We start from the raw sequence: 19412 nt of genomic DNA, 5'->3' as shown, positions 1-19412 counted from the left end.
TTCATTGTGAGGATGAAATCCAAGGCCTCAGTCTAGCCACTGCTAGGATGCAACAGCGCCTTGGCAACTCAGTTTCGTCAGCACGTAACAAGAAAGTGAAGGTGAGCGAGAAAACTCAGTGCCGATCGACGGAAACACGATCGATCGATATCGTCCACCACCACCATTGTACGCACGTACGAGCAGCCCACATGATGACCGATTAATTGCGCTGTACGTGTGATGATTATAGGAAGCATGCAGCCAGGGGCGTTCGTACATTCTACGTACTGTACGTGAGTGTGAAGTACCTGGAGTCCGACTGGGGTCAGCGGTGCAACTGTTGGACGCGTACCGCCCGGCCGACTGGTTGAGCCGTCCGTGAGGTCACCCGGCACGTCATGCGTGCGTGCGTGCGTGCATGCATGCGTCCACGTTAGCAAATTACTACTAGTGCTCCGGACGAGCCGATCCATCCATCCATGAAAAAGCAGCAGGCGCGCGCACGAGGATAGGCCAGCCGGGAAGCGACCTGCCCGCCAGACGGATTGGCTTCGGCGCTCGCGGCGACGGCGACGGCGGGCCGGCGGGCGATGGACGGGGCCCGGCCCTGTCGCATCGCGCGGCGCCGGTGGTACGCGCGGCGCCTCCAGCCGGGGCGATGGGTGCCCTGGGGGATACGGCGTCGTGAGGGGGGACATGTGCGGAGGGTGGCAGCCCGGGCGCGCCCAGCCACACCCCCACTTTCCCGCGCCATCAATGCGCGGCCGCTGCGCTGGCGCGCCTCCGCCCCTCCGTTGCCTCCGCCCGCTCCCGCACGTCGCCCTCCTCCCTCCCCGCCTCCGTCCCCATCGTCCCGCCGAGCATGCAGCTCAGCCCGGGCTTGCCCTGCCGTATGTATATATCGCCTCTCACGGCTTCTGTAAAAGCTACAGTTATACCGACCTGTCTGTCTGTCCGTCTAGTGTACACAACACACACACGTCCTCTACTCTGCCTGTACGTTGGTACGTAGCTAGTATAGTACGAGCCGGCGATCGAGGTTGGCCGGGCGATGGACTCGATCATGGAGCGCCCGATGGTGGACGGCAACGGCGGGGCGATCGGGCGGAGCAAGTCGGACCAGCTGCCGCCGGCGCCGGCGTCGGCGTCCACGGCGCAGTCGCTCAGCCGGACGGCGTCGGCGGAGACGGTGCTGAGCACGGCCGACGTGGCCAGCCTGTCGCGCAAGTCCAGCTTCGGGAAGCGCTCCGCGTCGGGCGGCAGCGGCGCCGGCGGGAACAGCCATGGCCACGGGCGCAGCCACATCCGCAAGTCCCGGAGCGCGCAGCTGAAGCTGGACATGGAGGACCTCGTCAGCAGCGGCGCCGCGCTCAGCCGCGCCTCCAGCGCCAGCCTCGGCTTCTCCTTCACCTTCACCGGCTTCACCCCGCCGCCCCAGGACATGATGTCCTCCGCCGAGCTCGCGCCCTTCAGCGACGACGACGTCGACCTCGAGGCCGCCGGCGCCACGCGCCGCAAGAGCCTCATGGCAGAGCCCACCCTGCCCATATACCTCAAGGTACGTACTCCACTTGCTAGCTAGTGTACTAAAGCAGAGCAAAAACAAACACATACAACTGACTCCTAAACCGAGTGCGCCGGGGCGGCCATTGCCATGCATGCACGCAGTTCGCGGAGGTGAAGTACAGGGTGGCGGTGAAGGGGACGCCGAGGGAGATACTGAGCGGGATATCGGGGTCGGCGAGCCCCGGCGAGGTGCTGGCGATGATGGGCCCGTCCGGCAGCGGCAAGACCACGCTGCTCAGCATGCTCGGCGGCAGGGCCACCGCCGCCGACGGCTGCATCTCCTACAACGACGAGCCCTTCGGCAAGTCCCTCAAGCGCAGGTAACTTCACATATACCTAGCTCTATCTACCCAGCAGTTAACCCTAGCAAAGCTAGCCATAGCCAGAGTAGAGCATGATTAGTTTACCTCCCATTAATTAGGCCCTGCGACGAATAATTTCTCAATAATCAAATCGTGTCGCGTGGCCTAACACCATCGGTGCATGGGAGGTGCATGAGGTACGTGTAGCCCATGCTACAGGTGCGTCACGTACGTGTAGCCCATGCATGGCCGTTGCCTGTCAGAAGTGTCCATCGGCTAATAAAGGAGCCTTAGCTAGGCACGACTCACGGTTATCCTGCTGCTAATCTGTCCTGGTCGATCTCGTGGCTCTTGTTCTTCCCTCGCTTGCCGGCAAGATAAAAGGTGGCCTCCAGCTGCCTTGTCTAATTAAGCGAGGACTCTTTTTTCTTTTGAGATAGAGGCTGCAAGTAGCTTGACCTGTCAGTCTATCATTGCATTATTTTTCTAAGTAGTTAGGTTGTCGTTACGTACTCCCTCCGTTCTTCGCGTATAAAATTTGATCAAAGTCAAACTACATAAAGTTTGACCAAATTTATATAAAAAAATATAAACATCTACAATACTATTTCATGTTGTGAATATTGATATTGTTTAATATAAAATTGGTCAAACTTTATAAAGCTTAACTTTGACCAAACCTTATATGCAAACTAAAAAGAAATGGAGGGAGTACTGTCTATGTGTCTGTGCCTGTCTGTGTGACTAGAGTGACAGTTTTTTTTCATCTTGAAAAAAAAAGTGACGAGTCCTTTCCTTTTTTTGAGTTGACGAGTTATTTCCTTATGAGCTTATTTTTGGTGCAGTTTTTTAGGGTTCTTTTTCGGTAAATAGCTAGGTTTTTTATAACATTTTTTAAATGGGTTCTCAAAAAACATTTTTAAATTGTAAATGGTGTTTTAGACATTTTATTTGAGCAAATGGTTGTTTTAGACAAACATGGTAAATAGTGCCAGTGATGGCAACTTGGCAAGTAAGGGTATGGGCCCCTATGACTGGGCCTTATTTGGGCCAGGCGACGCGCGAGCAAGTGCAACACAAAACGGCGGTCGCCTCTGGCCTGCTCGGCGAGCCGGCGAGTCTTCTCAAACTCCGGCGACTCTGTAGGCATCTCTCCGGCATCAGGACATTCGCCGTCGCCTTCACCTAGTGGTCCCGATCCTTCGTCTCCTCGTGTTCCCTTCACCATCGTGTCATGACCCTGTTGGAAAGTTTGGTTGCCACCACTAGCCGGGTCCTCTCTCCTCTACGGCTAACGGCTCTACCCATCACCACAAATGCCAAGACGACCGACGACGATCTCCTGGGCGTCCGCTCATCATGGCCTAACCGGTGGGTCAGGACTGTGCTTCATTCGGTCACGGAAGTGAGTTAGAACAAGTACCTGCTTCTTGGTCGAGCAGTGCGCGGCGAACCCACCTGCCTACAATCTGTTCGGCATAATTCCTGACCCAGGTCAGTGCTCCATAGTCCTCCTGGTTTCTGGTTATCGACTGAAACCAACTACAGTATATTGCTTGTCGTCAGTGCATGCACTGTTTGTTTGAGGATTAGGATTATGAAGCTAGAAGTAGGCTTGGATGTCCTCGAGTTGCGATGCCAATGCTATGCTGACATATAGCTGGAATTATACTTGGCTTGCAGGATTGGATTTGTGACTCAAGATGATGTTCTCTTTACTCATCTTACTGTGAAGGAGACACTAACATACGCAGCATTACTTCGTCTCCCAAGAACAATGACAAGGGAGCAAAAGAAAGAACGGGCAATGGACATCATATATGAACTGGGACTCGAGAGGTATATCATATATTTTCTTTGATTTATAAGAATATCTATTTTGACATATAGCGAGGTAGTTTAGTTAATCGTGTGAGCATGTTTGAAGGTGCCAGGACACAATGATTGGAGGATCTTTTGTGCGTGGGGTTTCAGGGGGTGAAAGAAAAAGAGTTTGCATCGGAAATGAGATTATAATCAATCCATCTTTGCTTTTCCTTGATGAGCCGACATCCGGGTTGGATTCAACTACAGCACTTAGGATAGTTCAACTTCTACATGACATTGCTGAGGTAACATGAAAGTAATTACACATTAGCTGCCCCTACAGTTCAGTTGAACTTTAATTATGTTTTACTTGATGCAGACTGGGAAGACAGTGATCACCACGATCCATCAACCATCCAGCAGGCTGTTTCATAAGTTTGACAAGCTTATCCTCCTGGGCAGGGGAAGTTTGCTCTACTTTGGGAAGACAGCTGAAGCCATGCCCTACTTTTCATCCATTGGATGCAACCCGCTCATCGCAATGAACCCAGCAGAGTTTCTACTGGATCTTGCTAATGGCAACACTAACGATGTGTCTGTTCCTTCCGAATTAGATGACAAGGTGCACATGGAAAATCAGAATCTGCAGGATACTAATTCCAAGATTAACTTAAGGCCTTCAGCACAAGATGTTCATGAGGTGAAGACATGAAAGCAATATGCTGGTGTTGTGACTTGTGAGTACACAAACTGTTTTAGATCTGTACGAATAATTTGTATGTGATTTCATGCAGTATCTTGTTGACGCCTATGAGCATCGAGTGGCATATAAGGAGAAGAAGAAGCTTCTAGCACCACTTCCGATCAGTGATGATATGAAGGCAACAATAACATCTTCGAAACGAGAGTGGGGCACAAACTGGTGCCAGCAATATTCCATCCTCTTCTGTAGAGGTCTCAAGGAAAGACGGCATGATTATTTGAGCTGGATGAGAATCACCCAGGTCATAGCTACATCAGTTATCTTAGGTTTGCTCTGGTGGCGCTCTGATCCCACCACACCAAAAGGTCTACAAGATCAGGTATATGCACACAAATAATTATTTGATACATGTAATTGATAATTAAATTGGTCAATTTAATACTTCTACAACTAATTAAGGATATGTACCATCATAAGACACTGCCCTCTCGTCTATGCAGGCAGGCTTACTGTTTTTCATAGCCGTGTTTTGGGGTTTCTTTCCTGTGTTTACTGCCATCTTCACATTCCCTCAAGAGAGGGCAATGTTGAACAAGGAGCGTGCAGCTGACATGTACAAGCTCAGTGCATACTTCTTGGCCAGAACGACAAGTGATCTGCCACTAGACCTTTTCCTCCCAGTCATATTTATGGTGATTGTCTACTTCATGGCAGGCCTCAAAGCAAGTGCCATGCGTTTCTTTCTTAGCATGTTGACCGTCTTTCTCAGCATCATTGCTGCTCAGGTATGGCAGTCAAAACAGGTTCAGTCATACAATCAATGCCCATGACATCTCTTATATTGCTGTTTGTGAACTAAGTAAACCTAGATATTTGATATTCTGGAAGTTTTTTATGTTATTTAACCATGTGGCCACCATACATGCACTAGTTAAAACAGACTTTATTTTGGATTAGTAAAACAGAACGAACATCTACTACCTCTGTACCAAAATATAAGACGCTTTTGTAGGCTAAACTACCTACAAAATGTCTTATATTTTGATACGGAGGGAGTAGGTCGTAAGGGATTTGTTTCTCTCGAAATAAATAGATGGCAAGCAATTTTTTTCCTCGGAAAGAAGCACACCGTTTTCTAGTCTATCATTCCATCAGATGTGTTGCCTATTAGTAAGGGAAAAGGTTTCCTAATCTACATGATAATATTACATGATGCCTCAAAAGAACATTAACACTGATTTGAAATCTATGACTCAAGAAGGGGGTTGTATGCAGGGACTAGGACTGGCAATTGGAGCTACCCTCTTGGATATCAAGAAGGCGACTACTCTAGCTTCAGTCACAGTCATGACATTCATGCTAGCAGGAGGGTTCTTTGTAAAGGTGAGAGCAAGTACTATTCAAACCTATCAACCGATACAAAGCTGAATTTTTACTACTCCCTCCGTCCCAAAATGAGTGTCTTTGGTTCAGTACAACTTTAGTACTCCCTCCGTCCGGAATTACTTGTCACAAGAATGAATGTATCTAGATGTATTTTAGTTCTAGATACATTTATTTCTATGTGTTTTTGCGACAAGTAATTCCAGACGGAGGGAGTGTTATGGAAGGGGCAAGGCTGAATTATTGCTTCTTGAACAAACATATGTCTTCAATCTTGTAATAACTAGCATATGGCTTGGGTTACTGACAATTTGCCCTCCTTTCCCCTCTAATCTGCAGAGGGTTCCGCCATTCATATCCTGGCTCCGGTACCTGTCCTTCAACTACCACACGTACAGGCTGCTGCTGAAGGTGCAGTACGACCCCGTGCCGGACATCCTGATGACCTCCGTACCTCTGGATAACGGCGTGACCGAAGTCGGGGCCCTGGTCGCGATGATCATCGGGTACCGGGTGCTGGCCTACCTGTCCCTCAGGCGAGTGAAGGCTTCGAACGGCTAGCAGGTCAAGTGAACTGGAGGGCGCTCCTAGTTCTTACCGGCTGTTTTTGATTGCATGTAGGGAAGTCTGTATTTATATTTGCGCCACGAGAAGATGGATCTTTTTTTCCCACTGTTCTGTCTTTCTGCTACGTCCAGAGCGCGAGAAATGCACTGCCTGTTGCTAGTTGACTCGTGGAACAGATTAATGTGAACATCGAGCAAGAAGTGGTAGCAAGTGCTAGCCATTAACTGTCTTCTGAATGTTGACACCACATGTTTTAAGTGGTTATTGGAATGTTACAGTGAAGCCGGCGACCTCAAATCCAAAACATGCACCGACAGTTTTAAAACTTACACCAGCAAGTTCAAAAACTTACTACTCCCTCCGTTCCAAAATAAATGACTCGACTTTGTACTAACTTTAATACAAAATTAGTATAAAGTTGGGTCATCTATTTTGGAACGGAGGGAGTACCTCTGTTTCTAAATGTTAAGATCTTTTGGCAATTTAAATTGAACTGCCAAAACGCCTTATATTTAAGAACAGTGGATATAGCTTTTAGTGTTGCATGATGTTGTATGAATTTAGGGTGTCAATTTTGATGTATGTGTTGTAGCAGACGGAAAATAATGGGTGACCAGGTCCTCTCAACGGAGAGGCCCAGACATACGAGGGGTCATTTTTATGGTATGCGGCTGTAAATGCCCTTACATACTGGTCGCCCTATGCGTTGGAGAAGTACAAATGTTCACGTGTGGCCACCCTCTGCAATTAAATCATGTTGTGTTTCTTGTCAAAATCACCTCTTGACTAATGAACATTCCAAACTGTGAGCAGTGAAACTTTATTTCTACTCCCTCTGATCCATATTAATTGTTGCTGATTTAGTACAAATCGAAGGAAGTATTGTCATTCAGGTAAAACACAAGTAAAAACTTGGTTTTTAACCAGTTTTTACTAAATGTTCAATTGTGTTTCAACTAAATGGGAAGGCAGGTTGCTCGGAAAAAGAGGGGAAAACACGAGCCAAAAAAACACGTCCTCTTTGGAATATATAGACAACAATGGCAATGTTAACACTGACTCTAACCGGCCTGAGACTGACGAGTTTAGTTACTTTTTACAAATTAACTGAGTTCTAAGACCCATAATACCAAGATGACGCATAAATACAACACAAACAGTAGAGCATGTTGGACGGGTATCACTAACATGGCAGTACGGTTTCTGACAATTTTAGGTCAATATCTTTAATTTACAGGAGCCCAGGCCTCTCGCAGAGTAGCTGCTTTTTTTTTCTTTTTTTTCCAGGGATCGCAGAGTCTCAGTGCTCCATGTACTGGTGTGCCGGCGGGGTTATCTTTGTCTTCCCTCCTGCAGGACATTCAAAATAATGTTCCATAAAGCAAAGCAATTTGAATTGTTTCTATCCTAAGCAATGAGACTTCAGTATTGTATCAGCTTGATTATATATAAAATTTTCTGTCATAAGTTTGTCAAGAGCACATTTTGAACAATGCTAGTGCCTGTTCGGATCCTCTCCGCTCCTCAACTGCGCTCCCGAAGCGGGCGGAGCGACGCCGAACGCACCAACTCCATGGAGTCAAAAGAGTGGAGCGGAACAGCATGCAGCTCATTTTCACAGAGTGGCTAAAACCGAGCTCCTATATCAGTCCTAACACCTATCACATGCTTGAGTAAGAACTGAAAATCATAGTCCATGGTTGACTGGTGCGCATGGGAATAGGAAACTCACCGTATGCACCACGAATCTCTACTTCGCGCCATTCTTGAACAAGAGCACAGCAACAGCACATCACATGTGAAAGGAAATCGTCACAACACCCTCCCTGTCAGCAGCATACAAAATCAGAAGTTCAGGTACTATGCAGGGCTGTGAGTTTAATAGTATATATGAACACTCTGGCAGGTAGTGTTAGGGACTTATATCAAACGTACGATACTAGCACTGGACAAAGAGATATGGTATTATTTAAGTTACTCTATTAATAATCATAAACCAGATGTTTCCCTGACATAATCTAGTTTGGCAATCAGTTAACTGTGCGTGTCCTCCGCAAAAAAAAAAGTGTGTAACATGGACAGTCCCTGGTGTGTGTTTCGGGGAAGGGGGGGGGGGGTATAAATCAACTGGTAGCAATAAATTTAGATGTCCAGGAATATTTACCGCAATATTTAGCCTTTGACGAAGCTTTCTCCTTACACAGCAAGTGTAACAGCAACAAGACAATACGAGGGAGTACGCCATAATATCATTGCAGGCTTCTCCCGAAGCTGACAACAGCACAAAGTAACTATGTAAATCAGTCTTAGTTTACAGGGTAATTAGGTTCACATAAGGTGTGACTGCATTATTTTTAGAAGTAAACCTGATGCATAAGATCTTTGCTGCCATGGAAAATTTGATTTATAAGATGCTCAGTACATTAGAAGATTTGGCAAATGGTTAACTGATAAAAAAAAGGTGTGTGGGAATTTGCTTGTCATAACTCTGCACAGCTGATGTAATGGCTTTTAGAGAATATTCTTACACATGGGCTTGTTCTTGGCGATTGAAGCAATCCTTGAGAATGTTCCACATGGAAAAAAGAAGGTCTTCAGACCTGTGTTATCACAAGCAGACAAACAGCAAGAAAAATATGTAAGAATCATTGCGAATTTGCGATCACTCATAAGCATTAATTATACCTCCTCCCATATTGTTTTTCATAATTTCAGGGCATTATCTGAAGAAGTACTCCTATTAAGAATAGAACATCCTAGAGCCATTTCTGTTATATTTTTTCAGTTTAATATGCATTCCACTGCATGGATTTCAATATTGCGTTCAGATTAAAATGCCCCAACATATTGTGCCGAACTATGCCATCAGTGGTTATCAGTACGTTAGAGAGTGATCTCTAACAAAAGTGAATATCTATGCTTGAAATAGCATGAACAGAACTACAAAGATAAAATAAAAACCATCAGTTCAATAGTGAGCATAATGATTAAATTTCCACTATACACTGAGAAAAAAGTAGACATACACAGAGCTGGCTCTGAACAGCAACCAAGTAAATCTGCATGCCACTCATCACTGTATGATGCTGTACTCGAGACCAGATCATGGTTGTAGGGAACAGGTGAAGAACTCCTGCATACAATGAAAACTATCAAGGGTCTTATAGTATGGAAGTTCAGTTTGTGGAGGGTAACCTTCAAAACATCATACAAGAGCCCAGTTCTCTTCTATCAGATCAGACAAATTGATGTACCAACTAATAGATTTTAAAATTTTAAACCAGGCACACAAATTCATGACTCCCAAATGGTGTATTACTTTTGTGTTCTTTGAAACGGTATCATACATAAACAGGCACCAACAGAGTCTTAGCTAAACTTACTAACCGTGGTGCAATATAGGCATCTTTTTGCTTCTTTGGGGAGTCATCATCATACGATTTTGCACTGTCTTCGTTAACTTTTGTGCACTTTGAATTGGTTTTCTTGGTAACCTTGGCATCTGTACTTTCCTCTGGAATAGAACTTGCCACAGTTCTAGTTACTCCAAGCAGGTGATGAATAACCTCGCACTGGGCCATATCCATGTTGCTTTGTGATCTTTGAAGCTCCACCTGGAGCTTCTCACTTTCCTTCCGAAGAGCTTCATTAAACGGCACGTTTGGATAAGAACAGGACAGAGTCTTCTTGAGCACTATCGAAGGATTTGTGCCAGGGTCAGGGTTTAACAGAGCTTCTTGGACCTCCTTGTCTTCCTCGTCAAGAGAGTATTCACATTGATCCCTTTCAATGTACTCAATTCGCTCCTGAGATAGAGAAAAATGATGATCAAAATAGGTCTTAAGCCAAGATACAGGGAGAAGCAGCAAAAGATTGTAACAGTGGACTAATACAAGACCACATGTTTAGTGAACCACCAGACCTCATGCCTGACTTCTTAGCTGCAATCTACATGTTTGTAGGCGTACAGCGTACATAAACAACGAAAACGATGATCGCCAAAAGGCCGGTATGTTTTTACTCAAATGAAACAAGAGAACGAAACATTCTACAATAGAATCTTTTGGTTAGGCAGTCGGCAGAAAACAAGACACCCCATCAGAGCACTCACTCAGGAAAGCCACCAATTCAATCATATTCCACCAAATCTCAAAAGGCACACCACCTTTTCTCTAGACCAGCATGTAAGTATATCCCAGCAGAATGGAATCAATTATAACAAATCAACATCTCCTAAAAGCCTAGCACGAATCTAGGTGTCTAATAACACTACTATTATACTCGGTCTGCTAAAGAAACAATTAGGTTTGGGAGAGGTGACAGATTACCGACCCGCACGCGGGCGTTGTCGACGAGCGTGATGAGCGGCACGAGGCGGAGGTAGTTGTCGATCTCGGTCTGCGCGGTGCGGAAGCGGTAGACGATGTTCCAGCCCATGGCGAGGAGGTAGAGGTAGGAGCGGTCCTGGCAGGAGTTGACGAGCAGGTAGCCCCGGCGGAGCGCGTCCTCGAGCTGCTCCAGCGGCTCCCGCGTCTCCGGGTACTTCTTGAGCTCCGACACCCGGAGCTGCTCCAGCAGGCCGCCGATGAGCTTGAGGTGCTGCGCGAAGCGGCGGCAGTTGCTCTTGTGCATCCGCGCCGTGGCCGCCGCCTTGACGATGAGGCCGATGAGGCGCACCGCGTCCAGCCCCGTGAGCTGCGCGATGTTGGCCAGGTCCCCCACGTTCGCCATCGCTGCGGCCCCGGTTTCTCCCTCCCCCCCGACGAATCACCCGATCTCCTTGGTGCGGAGGAGCGAAAATGCGGCCGGGCGCAGATCTGCGAGATCGCTCACTCGCGCCGGCGCGGCAGCATTCCTCGCCCTGCCATGGTCGGTGGGTTTTCCCCCTTTTCGTCGCCTGCCACAGCGGCTGCAAGGACGGGGAGAAATTAATGAAGAAGATAGAGATTTCCGGCTGCGCCGCGGAATTTGCACCGGAAACGGCGAAATGCGGCCAAGAAAACCCGGAAAGAAAAGCTCGTCAATTCTTTCCTCTTCGATTACCTCTTTCTCAGCCTAGCTCATCCACCTGCCTCGGCGAGCAAATTAAGCGGGTAGGAGCCTCCTACGCTATCTCCCTCGAGCGGCGGGGCCGAGGGGAGGGCAGGGGGGAGGACTGGAGTGAGAGCGGAGGCAATGCCTGCCCTGCTCTGCTGCAAGTGGAAGGAGGATGAGGGAGGGGGCGGCAGCGTGGCCTCTCTCCGTTTGCTTGGGTGGTGGCTGGTGGGTGCTACTGCTGGCACGAGGAGAGGAGAGGAGGCCCTGGCTGGGTGGCTCGTTTTTGGACGGGCTCGCTCGTTAACTCCACTCTCCACTGACCGGACCGCCGGTAACAGCCAACCACTGGGTGTGTCAGTCAGCCGGAGTCGCGTTTACTGGACTGGCGGGCCGGCGGGCGACTTTACTTGTACTGGTGTCGTGCACGGGCAGTTCTGGGTCACCGCGAGACGCGCGGTGCGGGTGGGGTGGGGTGGACTGGTGCGGCGCAGCGTTCCTCTCCGTCTGCGGTCTCCACGCCGCGGCAGGTGTCGACAAAGGGATAGTTTAATGGCTGCCTCGGAGCCTGTGCACCGCTCTTGCAATGTTTCTTTCTCCCGATGATCCCGCTCTTGCACTGTGTCACTGACAATTGGGGGCGGCATGAGTAGTGCTTGTGTGCGCTGTGGACAGCAATCGGTTTGGGGATGGAATTCTTTTGGCGATTCTACCATAATCACTCCCTTCCTAACTTTTCTCAGAATCATCACTTCATATGTTTTTTATAATTCTAGTTAATTAGACCTTAACTAAATAGAATTGTAAAATAATATAGAATAATGATTCTGTGAGAAGCTAGGAAGAGGACGATTCTGGGTCACGGAAAAGAACTGGCCCGAGCATGACCGGAGGTGGTAATGAGCGCGTGAAAAGGCTGCCATGGCATGGCAGGACCGGCCAAAGCGCCCGTGAGCCCGAGGTGCGCTGGTGGTTGGTATAATTGCGGCTTTCGTTTCATGGTGTAGCGTCGTTCGGTGGTGGTGCACTTTAGGATCGCCCCGTTGCCGCCGAGGCGAGGCGCACTGCCAGTTTTGTCCGCGGGTGCGAGCAATGTGTGTATGCTGCGGAAGTGAAGTGCCACCGCACCGACCGGGGCCAGCATGCACGAGTGAGCGGGCGGGCGGGCGGGCGCGCTTGTGTTGAGTAAATAGGCAATTTCTCAATTAAATTAATCTATGAATAAATCACTAGCATGACATTGATACAAATAAACGCATACTGATATTCAGTGAAGATAGTACATACTATATTAATTACAAAAAGGTCTACGTATAACGCTAGCATGGTTAAAACAAAAAACAGTAGGAGCGGGATAAACAAGTTATACCCTTCAGTAGGCCATGCAGAGGCCGCGGCTTTGGTGGCAGCAGTTGCGTCTTCGGCGGTCTTCTTGTCGGCTTCAGCTTTCTCGGTGGCGGCACGTTCGGCGGCGGTGGACATGGTGGTGATGAAGGCGACGCGTAATCGCTGCCCAAAAACCTATTCGCCCCCCACCCCGTATAGAAACCAGAAGGGCGTGGTTTCGGAGACCTGCTCTCCCGTCGACCGTGTACGCGGCGGACGGGATGGAGTCACCGGCGGCAGCAGCAGCAAGGGAACGACGGTGGGCGTGCGCGTGGAGAAGATGTGATCTGTTCGTGGCGGCTAGGGTTGGGAGACACCACACACTTATATAGGTGCAGCCGCATGGAGAGACGTGGGCTCGACCCACGTCCGAGTCCGTGACAGCCCACGATTCGACGTCTCAGATTGTGGCCCAGCTGTCTGAAACTCTCCGTTAGTGACTGGCAAAAATAAACGCGTAGGTGTGAGCTCGGCTCAGCTCAATCCCGCAACCCGCGGCGCGGCGTGGCGAGGCGGGCGGCGGAGGAGGAGCGCGCGAGGGCTTCTTCTCTTCTCAAACTCCAATAGCATGTGAAAGAACATCCCTTATAAGGAGGCCCAACTCCTCTTCCAGTTCTGGGGTGGGACTAAACTTCCCACCTCCACCTAGTGCCAATAAACCCACATGGGCCCTTAGAGATTTTCAGAAATTGCTATATGGGCCTAAAGGCCATCTCAAATTTCAGCAATCCCCCACCAGATCTCGAGGGCCCATTGTGTCCTCTGTTCCAATTGTTGTTTCGATATACCAGTGTTTCAGTGAAGACCTGTTAAGGTTGAGCTTCACCTAGAGCAAGTAGCTACACTCCTTCACAACTGAACAATGAACTATGCCTTGAATTGTCAGTTTGGCGTAAAGAAGCTTCACCACATGTCTTACTAGTACTGGACTGCCGAAGGCTGACCCCTTGGGTGAAGCATATAAGTCACACTCCTGGCCTATTCATGAGCTTACTAGAGATCACCCCAATCTCATAGACTGTGACGAGCGGTCGGGCTCACATAGGTGTGTTCCTCCAAAGATCGCTCTGTAGGAAAGCATCTTGCTTACATAAGCTTTGGAACTCATTAAGACAATAGTCATCCTACCATACAGTCTTGAGAGTATTGCATCTCCAACGGAGTGGGTTAGTATAGTTACTCTCCTCAGTTCATCATTGGCTTGTTTTCCCAGGTCCTACTTCACGGGATCTCCGATCACATAGGTTGGGTTACCACCATGGCAACTCATGTGGGTCTCATACCCATCTCCCTCGATGCATTATCTATCACGACACGTGATAGCCCTTTCGTAAAGGGATCTGCCAGATTCTTAGCCGTATGGACATAGTCCAACGCTATCACTCCGGAGTTTCTTAATTTTCTGACAGCTTTTAATCTCATTCTTATGTGTTTAGTGGACTTCATGTTGTCCTTTGAACTCTTGACCTTGGTGATGGCAGTCTGATTGTCACAGTTCATAAGGATAGCCGGAACCGGTTTATCAACCAATGGCAAGTCCATCAAAAGATCTCGAAGCCACCCCGCTTCAACACTAGATGTGTCTAATGCCGTTAATTCTGCTTTCATTGTCGATCTCGTTAAGATTGTTTGCTTGCAAGACTTCCAGGAAACAGCGCCACCTCCAAGAGTAAACATATACCCAGTTGTGGCCTTCATCTCATTAGCATCAGAGATCCAATTTGCATCACTATACCCTTCAAGTACCCACGGGTCTCCGGTATAGTGAAGTCCATAGTTCATAGTATCTTTCAGATAGCGCATAACTCGTTCAACAGCATGCCAATGTACATTACCCGGTTTGGAAACAAACCGGCTCAGTTTGCTCACAGCAAACGCGATGTCAGGCCTCGTTGCGCTCGCTAGGTACATCAGTGAACCAACGATTTGAGAGTATCTCAACTGATCTATAGCCGTGCCTTTAGACTTTCGAATCAACACGCTAGGATCATATGGTGTTTGAGATGGTGTGCAATCCGAATATCCAAAATGACTCAACACATTCTCAACATAGTGGGATTGCAGAAGTGTAATCCCACCCTCATTATCTCTCAGTAGCTTGATGTTTAAGATAACATCAGCCACACCAAAGCCTTTCATCTCAAAGTTCTAAGACAGAAACGACTTGACCTCCTCAATGACTTTGAGGTTGGTTCCGAATATCAGTTTGTCATCAACATACAAGCACAGTATAACTCCTTTGCCCCCACCATGGCGATAGTATACACATTTGTCAGCCTCATTAACAACGAAACCAACAAATGTCAGAGTTGTATTAAACTTATCATGACATTGCTTAGGTGCTTGCTTCGGGCCATATAAAGATTTCAGCAACCTACACACCTTTCTTTCCTGACCATCTATCACAAAGCCATCTGGCTGTTGCATGTAGATTTCCTCGTTTAGCTCTCCATTCAGAAAATCCGTCTTAACATCCATTTGATGGACGAGAAGACCACGTGAGTCCGCCAACGAGAGTAATACTCAAATGGTGGTCAGTCTAGCCACGGGTGAATAAGTATCGAAGAAATCTTCCTCTTCTTTCTGGTCATAGCCCTTGGCCACAAGCCTAGCCTTGTACTTTTCGATCGTACCATCGGGCCTAAGCTTCTTTTTGAACACCCACTTACATCCTAATGGTTTGCAACCATAGGGACGGTCAGTGATCTCCCATGTCCCGTTAGCCATGATGGAGTCCATCTCGCTACGGACCGCATCCTTCCAGTAATCAACTTTTGGAGAGCCATGCACTTCTGAAATAGAAGTGGGAGTATCATCCACGAGGTACACGAAGAAATCATCACCAAAGGTCTTTGCAGTCCTTTGTCTCTTGCCCCTACCAAGGGTTCCCTCATCATCATCCTCGGGACTTTCATCATGTGTTTGTTCATAATATTCCATAGGGATGGCAGGTTCAGGAGTCTCCTCAGATTCCTGTCTAGAAGTGCTTTGTATATCTCTCATAGGAAAAATATCCTCGAAGAATGTAGCATCCTTAGACTCCATAATTGTACTGACCTTCTGGTCAGGTACCTCAGATTTCACTACTACAAATCTATAGCCAACGCTATTCTTAGCATAGCCCAAATTAACGCAGTCCACAGTCTTGGGTCCAAGCTTACGCTTTTTGGGGATCGGCACATTGACTTTCGCCAAACAGCCCCAAGTACGCAAGTACGAAAGTGTTGTCCTTCTCTTCGCCCATTTCTCATAGGGAGTGATCTCATTATCCTTTGTTGGAACTTTATTCAGGACATGACATGCCATCAATATAGCCTCCCCCCAACATGCCTTGGATAAACCCGATGTATCTAACACGGCATTAACCGAATCAGTTAGAGTACGGTTTTTCCGCTCGGCAACCCCGTTTGACTGGGGTGAATAGGGAGGCGTCCTCTCATGAATAGTGTCGTGTTCTGCACAAAAAGAATCAAACTCACTCGAGAAGTACTCTCCACCACGATCTGATCGGGCTCGTTTAATTTTCTTTTCAAGTTGATTCTCAACTTCTGCCTTATAGATTTTAAAGTAGTGTAGGGCCTTATCTTTAGTATTTAACAGATACACATAGCAATATCTAATGGAATCATCTATCAATGTCATGAAGTATTTCTTTCCACCTTTAGTCAACACACCATTCATCTCACAAAGATCAGAATGTACGAGTTCTAATGGTGCCACGTGTCTCTCCTCCGCGGCCTTGTGAGGCTTGCGAGGTTGCTTAGCTTGCACACATGAAAGGCACTTAGAACCTTTGGCTAAGGTGAAACTCGGGATTAAATCCAACTTGGCTATCCGCGTCATAACATCGAAACTAATGTGACAAAGACGTGAATGCCAAACTTCAGATTCATTAACATTCGAATGAATATGGTTCACGACTTTATTACAAAAATCTGCGAGGGAAAGGCGGAACATCCCTCCGCTTTCATAACCTTTTCCAACAAAGAGTCCATATTTCGTAACAACTAATTTATTAGACTCGAAAACCAACTTAAACCCTTCTCTACATAGAAAGGAGCCACTAACGAGGTTCTTCTTGATGGCGGGGACATGCTGCACTTTCTTCAGCTGGACGATCCTTCCCGAAGTAAACTTCAGATCGACCGTGCCAACACCATGAACATAAGCACTCACGCCATTCCCCATCAATACGGGACCATGACCTGTGACCTGGTAAGAAGAAAACAATGAAATGTCAGCACACACATGAATACCTGCACCTGTGTCCACCCACCAATCGGTGGACTGAAACACTGAAAAACAGTAAGTAAATTACCGTACCCAGGTGCACCATTCTCATTGTTGCCCACAATCATGTTGACAGACTTGGAGTCCTGTCCTGGCTTCTTGTACTTGTTAGGGCACTTGTTGGCCCAGTGTTCAACCGAACCACAAGTAAAGCAGCCCTCATCCTTCTTGTTCTTCTTGAAGGTCTTCTTACCCTTCTTCTTAAAGTCGGTATTGTGTTGGACACCGTTCTTTCCCTTGGGCTTGTGGGAGTTATGGTTCCTCTGGTTAACCATGTTGGCAACAGAAGTTCCTTCGACCCCTTTTCCGTGTGAGTCCTTTGCCCTTGAATTCTGCTCAACACTCAGATGGACAATGACATCCTCCACAGAGAATTCACGCCTATGATGTTTCAGAGTGGTGGCAAAGTTCCTCCAGGAATTAGGGAGCTTAGCGATTATGTAGCCTGCGACAAACTTGCCCGGTAACTCGCACTTAAGAAGCTCAATCTCCTTAACAATGCATATTATCTCATGAGCCTGCTCCAATACAGGACGGTTTTCAACCATCTTGTAATCATGGAACTGCTCTATAATATACATCTCGCTCCCTGCATCGGCGGCCCCGAATTTAGATTCGAGCGCCTCCCACAAGTCCTTGGCGACATGCACATGTAAATATGTGTCGACCAGTTTATCTCCGATCACGCTAAGAGCTGCTCCGAGAAACACAACGGTGGCCTCCTTAAGTGCCTTCTCCTATTCAGGAGCAATCGTTCCCATGGAGACATCGGCGACCCAGAACATGTTCATAGCCGTGAGCCATAAAGTGGTCTTAGTCTGCCAATGCTTAAAATACGTACCGGTAAACTTATCCGGTTTCAGTGCAGCGGCAAAGCCACTTGCCGAAAAATTCCTACACATAATAGGTTTTTGGATTGTTGAGTAAATAGGCAATTTCTCGATTAAATTAATCCACGAGTAAATCACTAGCATGGCATTGACACAAATAAACGCATACTGATATTCAGTGAAGCTAGCACATACAACGCTAATTGCAGAAAGGTCTACGTATAACGCTAGCATGGCTAAAACAGAAAACAGTAGGAGCGGGATAAACGAGTTAGCCATTGAGAGGCCGCAGCTTTGGTGGCAGCAGCTGCGTCCTCGGCGGCCTTTTTGTCGGCTTCAGCTTTCTCGGCGGCGGCATGTTCAGCGTTGGTGGACATGGTGATGATTAAGGCGACGCGGACGTAGAGGAAGTAGACGATCGGAAGCGAGCAGTCGCGTAATCGCTGCCCAAAAACCTATTCGCCACTCACCCTGTACAGGAACCAGAAGGGTGTGGTTTCGGAGACCTGCTCTCCCGTCGAGCATGTACACGGCGGACGGGATGGAGTCACCGGCGGCAGCAACAGCAAGGGAACGACGGTGGGCATGCGCGTGGAGCAGATGTGATCTGTTCGTGGCGGCTAGGGTTGGAAGACACCGCACACTTATATAGGCGCAGCCGCGTGGAGAGACGTGGGCTCGACCCACGTCCGAGTGCGTGACAGCCCACAATCCGACGTCTCAGATCATTGCCTAGCTGTTAGAAACTCTCCGTTAGTGACTGGCAAAAATAAGCGCGTAGGTGTGAGCTCGGCTCGGCTCAATCCAGCAACCCGCGGCGCGGCGCGTCGTGACGAGGCGTGGCGGGCGGCGGAGGAGGAGCGCGCGAGGGCCTCTTCTCTTCTCAAGCTCCAATAACATGTGAAAGAACATCCCTTATAAGGAGGTCCAACTCCTCTTCCACTTCCGGGGTGGGACTAAACTTCCCACCTCCACCTAGTGCCAATAAACCCACATGGGCCCTTAGAGATTTTCAGAAATTGCTATATGGGCCTAAAGCCCATCTCAAATTCCAGCATCTTGCATGTATGTCGTATGGTGCGCCGGAGCCGCCCGAGGGGCCGGAGCCCGGAGATCAGAGCATCCACGGCGGGGTGTCCCAAACCCATCTCAAACGCGTCCGGATGGATGGCCTGGTTAATGATCGGTCACGAAAATTTGATTCAGACAGGCTTCTTAAACGGGTCTTAAACACTCGAGCGCGTCCGCCATCCCTCATATCCAGCCAAAATATGGGCGGATAGGAGGCATGCGGGCACGTCCGCCACGTTGGACCCGACATCCCTACCCCACCTCAAATTGCATCAAATCCATCGAACCCTGCATTCTCCCTCTTGCCTCCATCCTAATTTTCCCGCGCCCGAGCCCTCGTCATCCGCGACCCTTGATCCCCAGCCTCACCACTGATCCCGATCTGCCGCCCTAGATGTCGTCCAGCCTGTCACCGACCGCCGCGACAGGGACTGTGCCCGCCTCGTCCATTGGCGTCCCGTACTCGGCTCCGTCGTGCAAGGCGGTGAGCGT

The 19412-nt window shown here is 48.3% G+C and overlaps 2 protein-coding genes across 4 annotated transcripts; one reads left to right on the top strand and one right to left on the bottom strand.

The window, feature by feature from the left end:
• The first annotated feature begins 906 nt into the window (after positions 1-906).
• LOC125552681 (ABC transporter G family member 22) lies at positions 907-6591 on the top strand. Its single transcript, XM_048716311.2, has 9 exons — positions 907-1540; positions 1651-1868; positions 3534-3689; positions 3778-3961; positions 4036-4356; positions 4451-4738; positions 4860-5144; positions 5635-5742; positions 6082-6591. The coding sequence occupies exons 1-9, from the start codon at positions 1034-1036 to the stop codon at positions 6301-6303; spliced, it is 2289 nt and encodes a 762-aa protein (XP_048572268.1). The 5' UTR covers positions 907-1033; the 3' UTR covers positions 6304-6591.
• Positions 6592-7309: 718 nt separating this feature from the next.
• Positions 7310-11725, bottom strand: MCA1 (PLAC8 family protein). 3 transcript variants are annotated; one of them, XR_007303727.2, is made up of 8 exons: positions 11353-11725; positions 10642-11218; positions 9697-10115; positions 9314-9442; positions 8838-8909; positions 8474-8580; positions 8042-8135; positions 7310-7659 (listed from the first exon to the last, which is right to left on the bottom strand). XR_007303727.2 is itself a non-coding variant. In XM_048716314.2 (8 exons), exons 2-8 carry the CDS (start codon positions 11038-11040, stop codon positions 7610-7612), a joined length of 1224 nt encoding a protein of 407 aa, XP_048572271.2. In that variant the 5' UTR covers positions 11041-11218; positions 11353-11724; the 3' UTR covers positions 7310-7609. The 3 variants fall into 3 exon arrangements, 2 of the variants coding, with proteins under 2 accessions (XP_048572271.2, XP_048572270.2); XM_048716314.2 differs by having other exon boundaries at positions 9360-9442; positions 11353-11724; XM_048716313.2 differs by having other exon boundaries at positions 9336-9442; positions 11353-11721.
• Between the last annotated feature and the right edge of the window lie 7687 nt (positions 11726-19412).

The sequence above is a fragment of the Triticum urartu genome, chromosome 4A, assembly GCF_056163025.1.
Source record: "Triticum urartu cultivar PI428250 chromosome 4A, HENAU_Tu73, whole genome shotgun sequence".
NCBI classification, from domain to species: Eukaryota; Viridiplantae; Streptophyta; class Magnoliopsida; order Poales; family Poaceae; genus Triticum; species Triticum urartu.
Note: the sequence above shows the minus strand (reverse complement) of the source record. Positions and strands in the feature narration are given on the sequence as shown.

Bases quoted from the DNA above. Each gene is read 5' to 3' on its own strand.
- LOC125552681 (XM_048716311.2), top strand. From the start codon at position 1,034: ATGGACTCGATCATGGAGCGCCCGATGGTGGACGGCAACGGCGGGGCG. The intron at 1,541-1,650 runs GTACGTACTCCA...GCATGCACGCAG, and splicing joins CCCTGCCCATATACCTCAAG to TTCGCGGAGGTGAAGTACAG. The intron at 5,145-5,634 runs GTATGGCAGTCA...GGTTGTATGCAG, and splicing joins TCAGCATCATTGCTGCTCAG to GGACTAGGACTGGCAATTGG.
- MCA1 (XM_048716313.2), bottom strand. From the start codon at position 11,040: ATGGCGAACGTGGGGGACCTGGCCAACATCGCGCAGCTCACGGGGCTG. The intron at 9,443-9,696 runs GTTAGTAAGTTT...CATTGTATGCAG, and splicing joins GATGCCTATATTGCACCACG to GAGTTCTTCACCTGTTCCCT. The intron at 8,136-8,473 runs GTAAATATTCCT...TGCTGCTGACAG, and splicing joins GTCAAAGGCTAAATATTGCG to GGAGGGTGTTGTGACGATTT.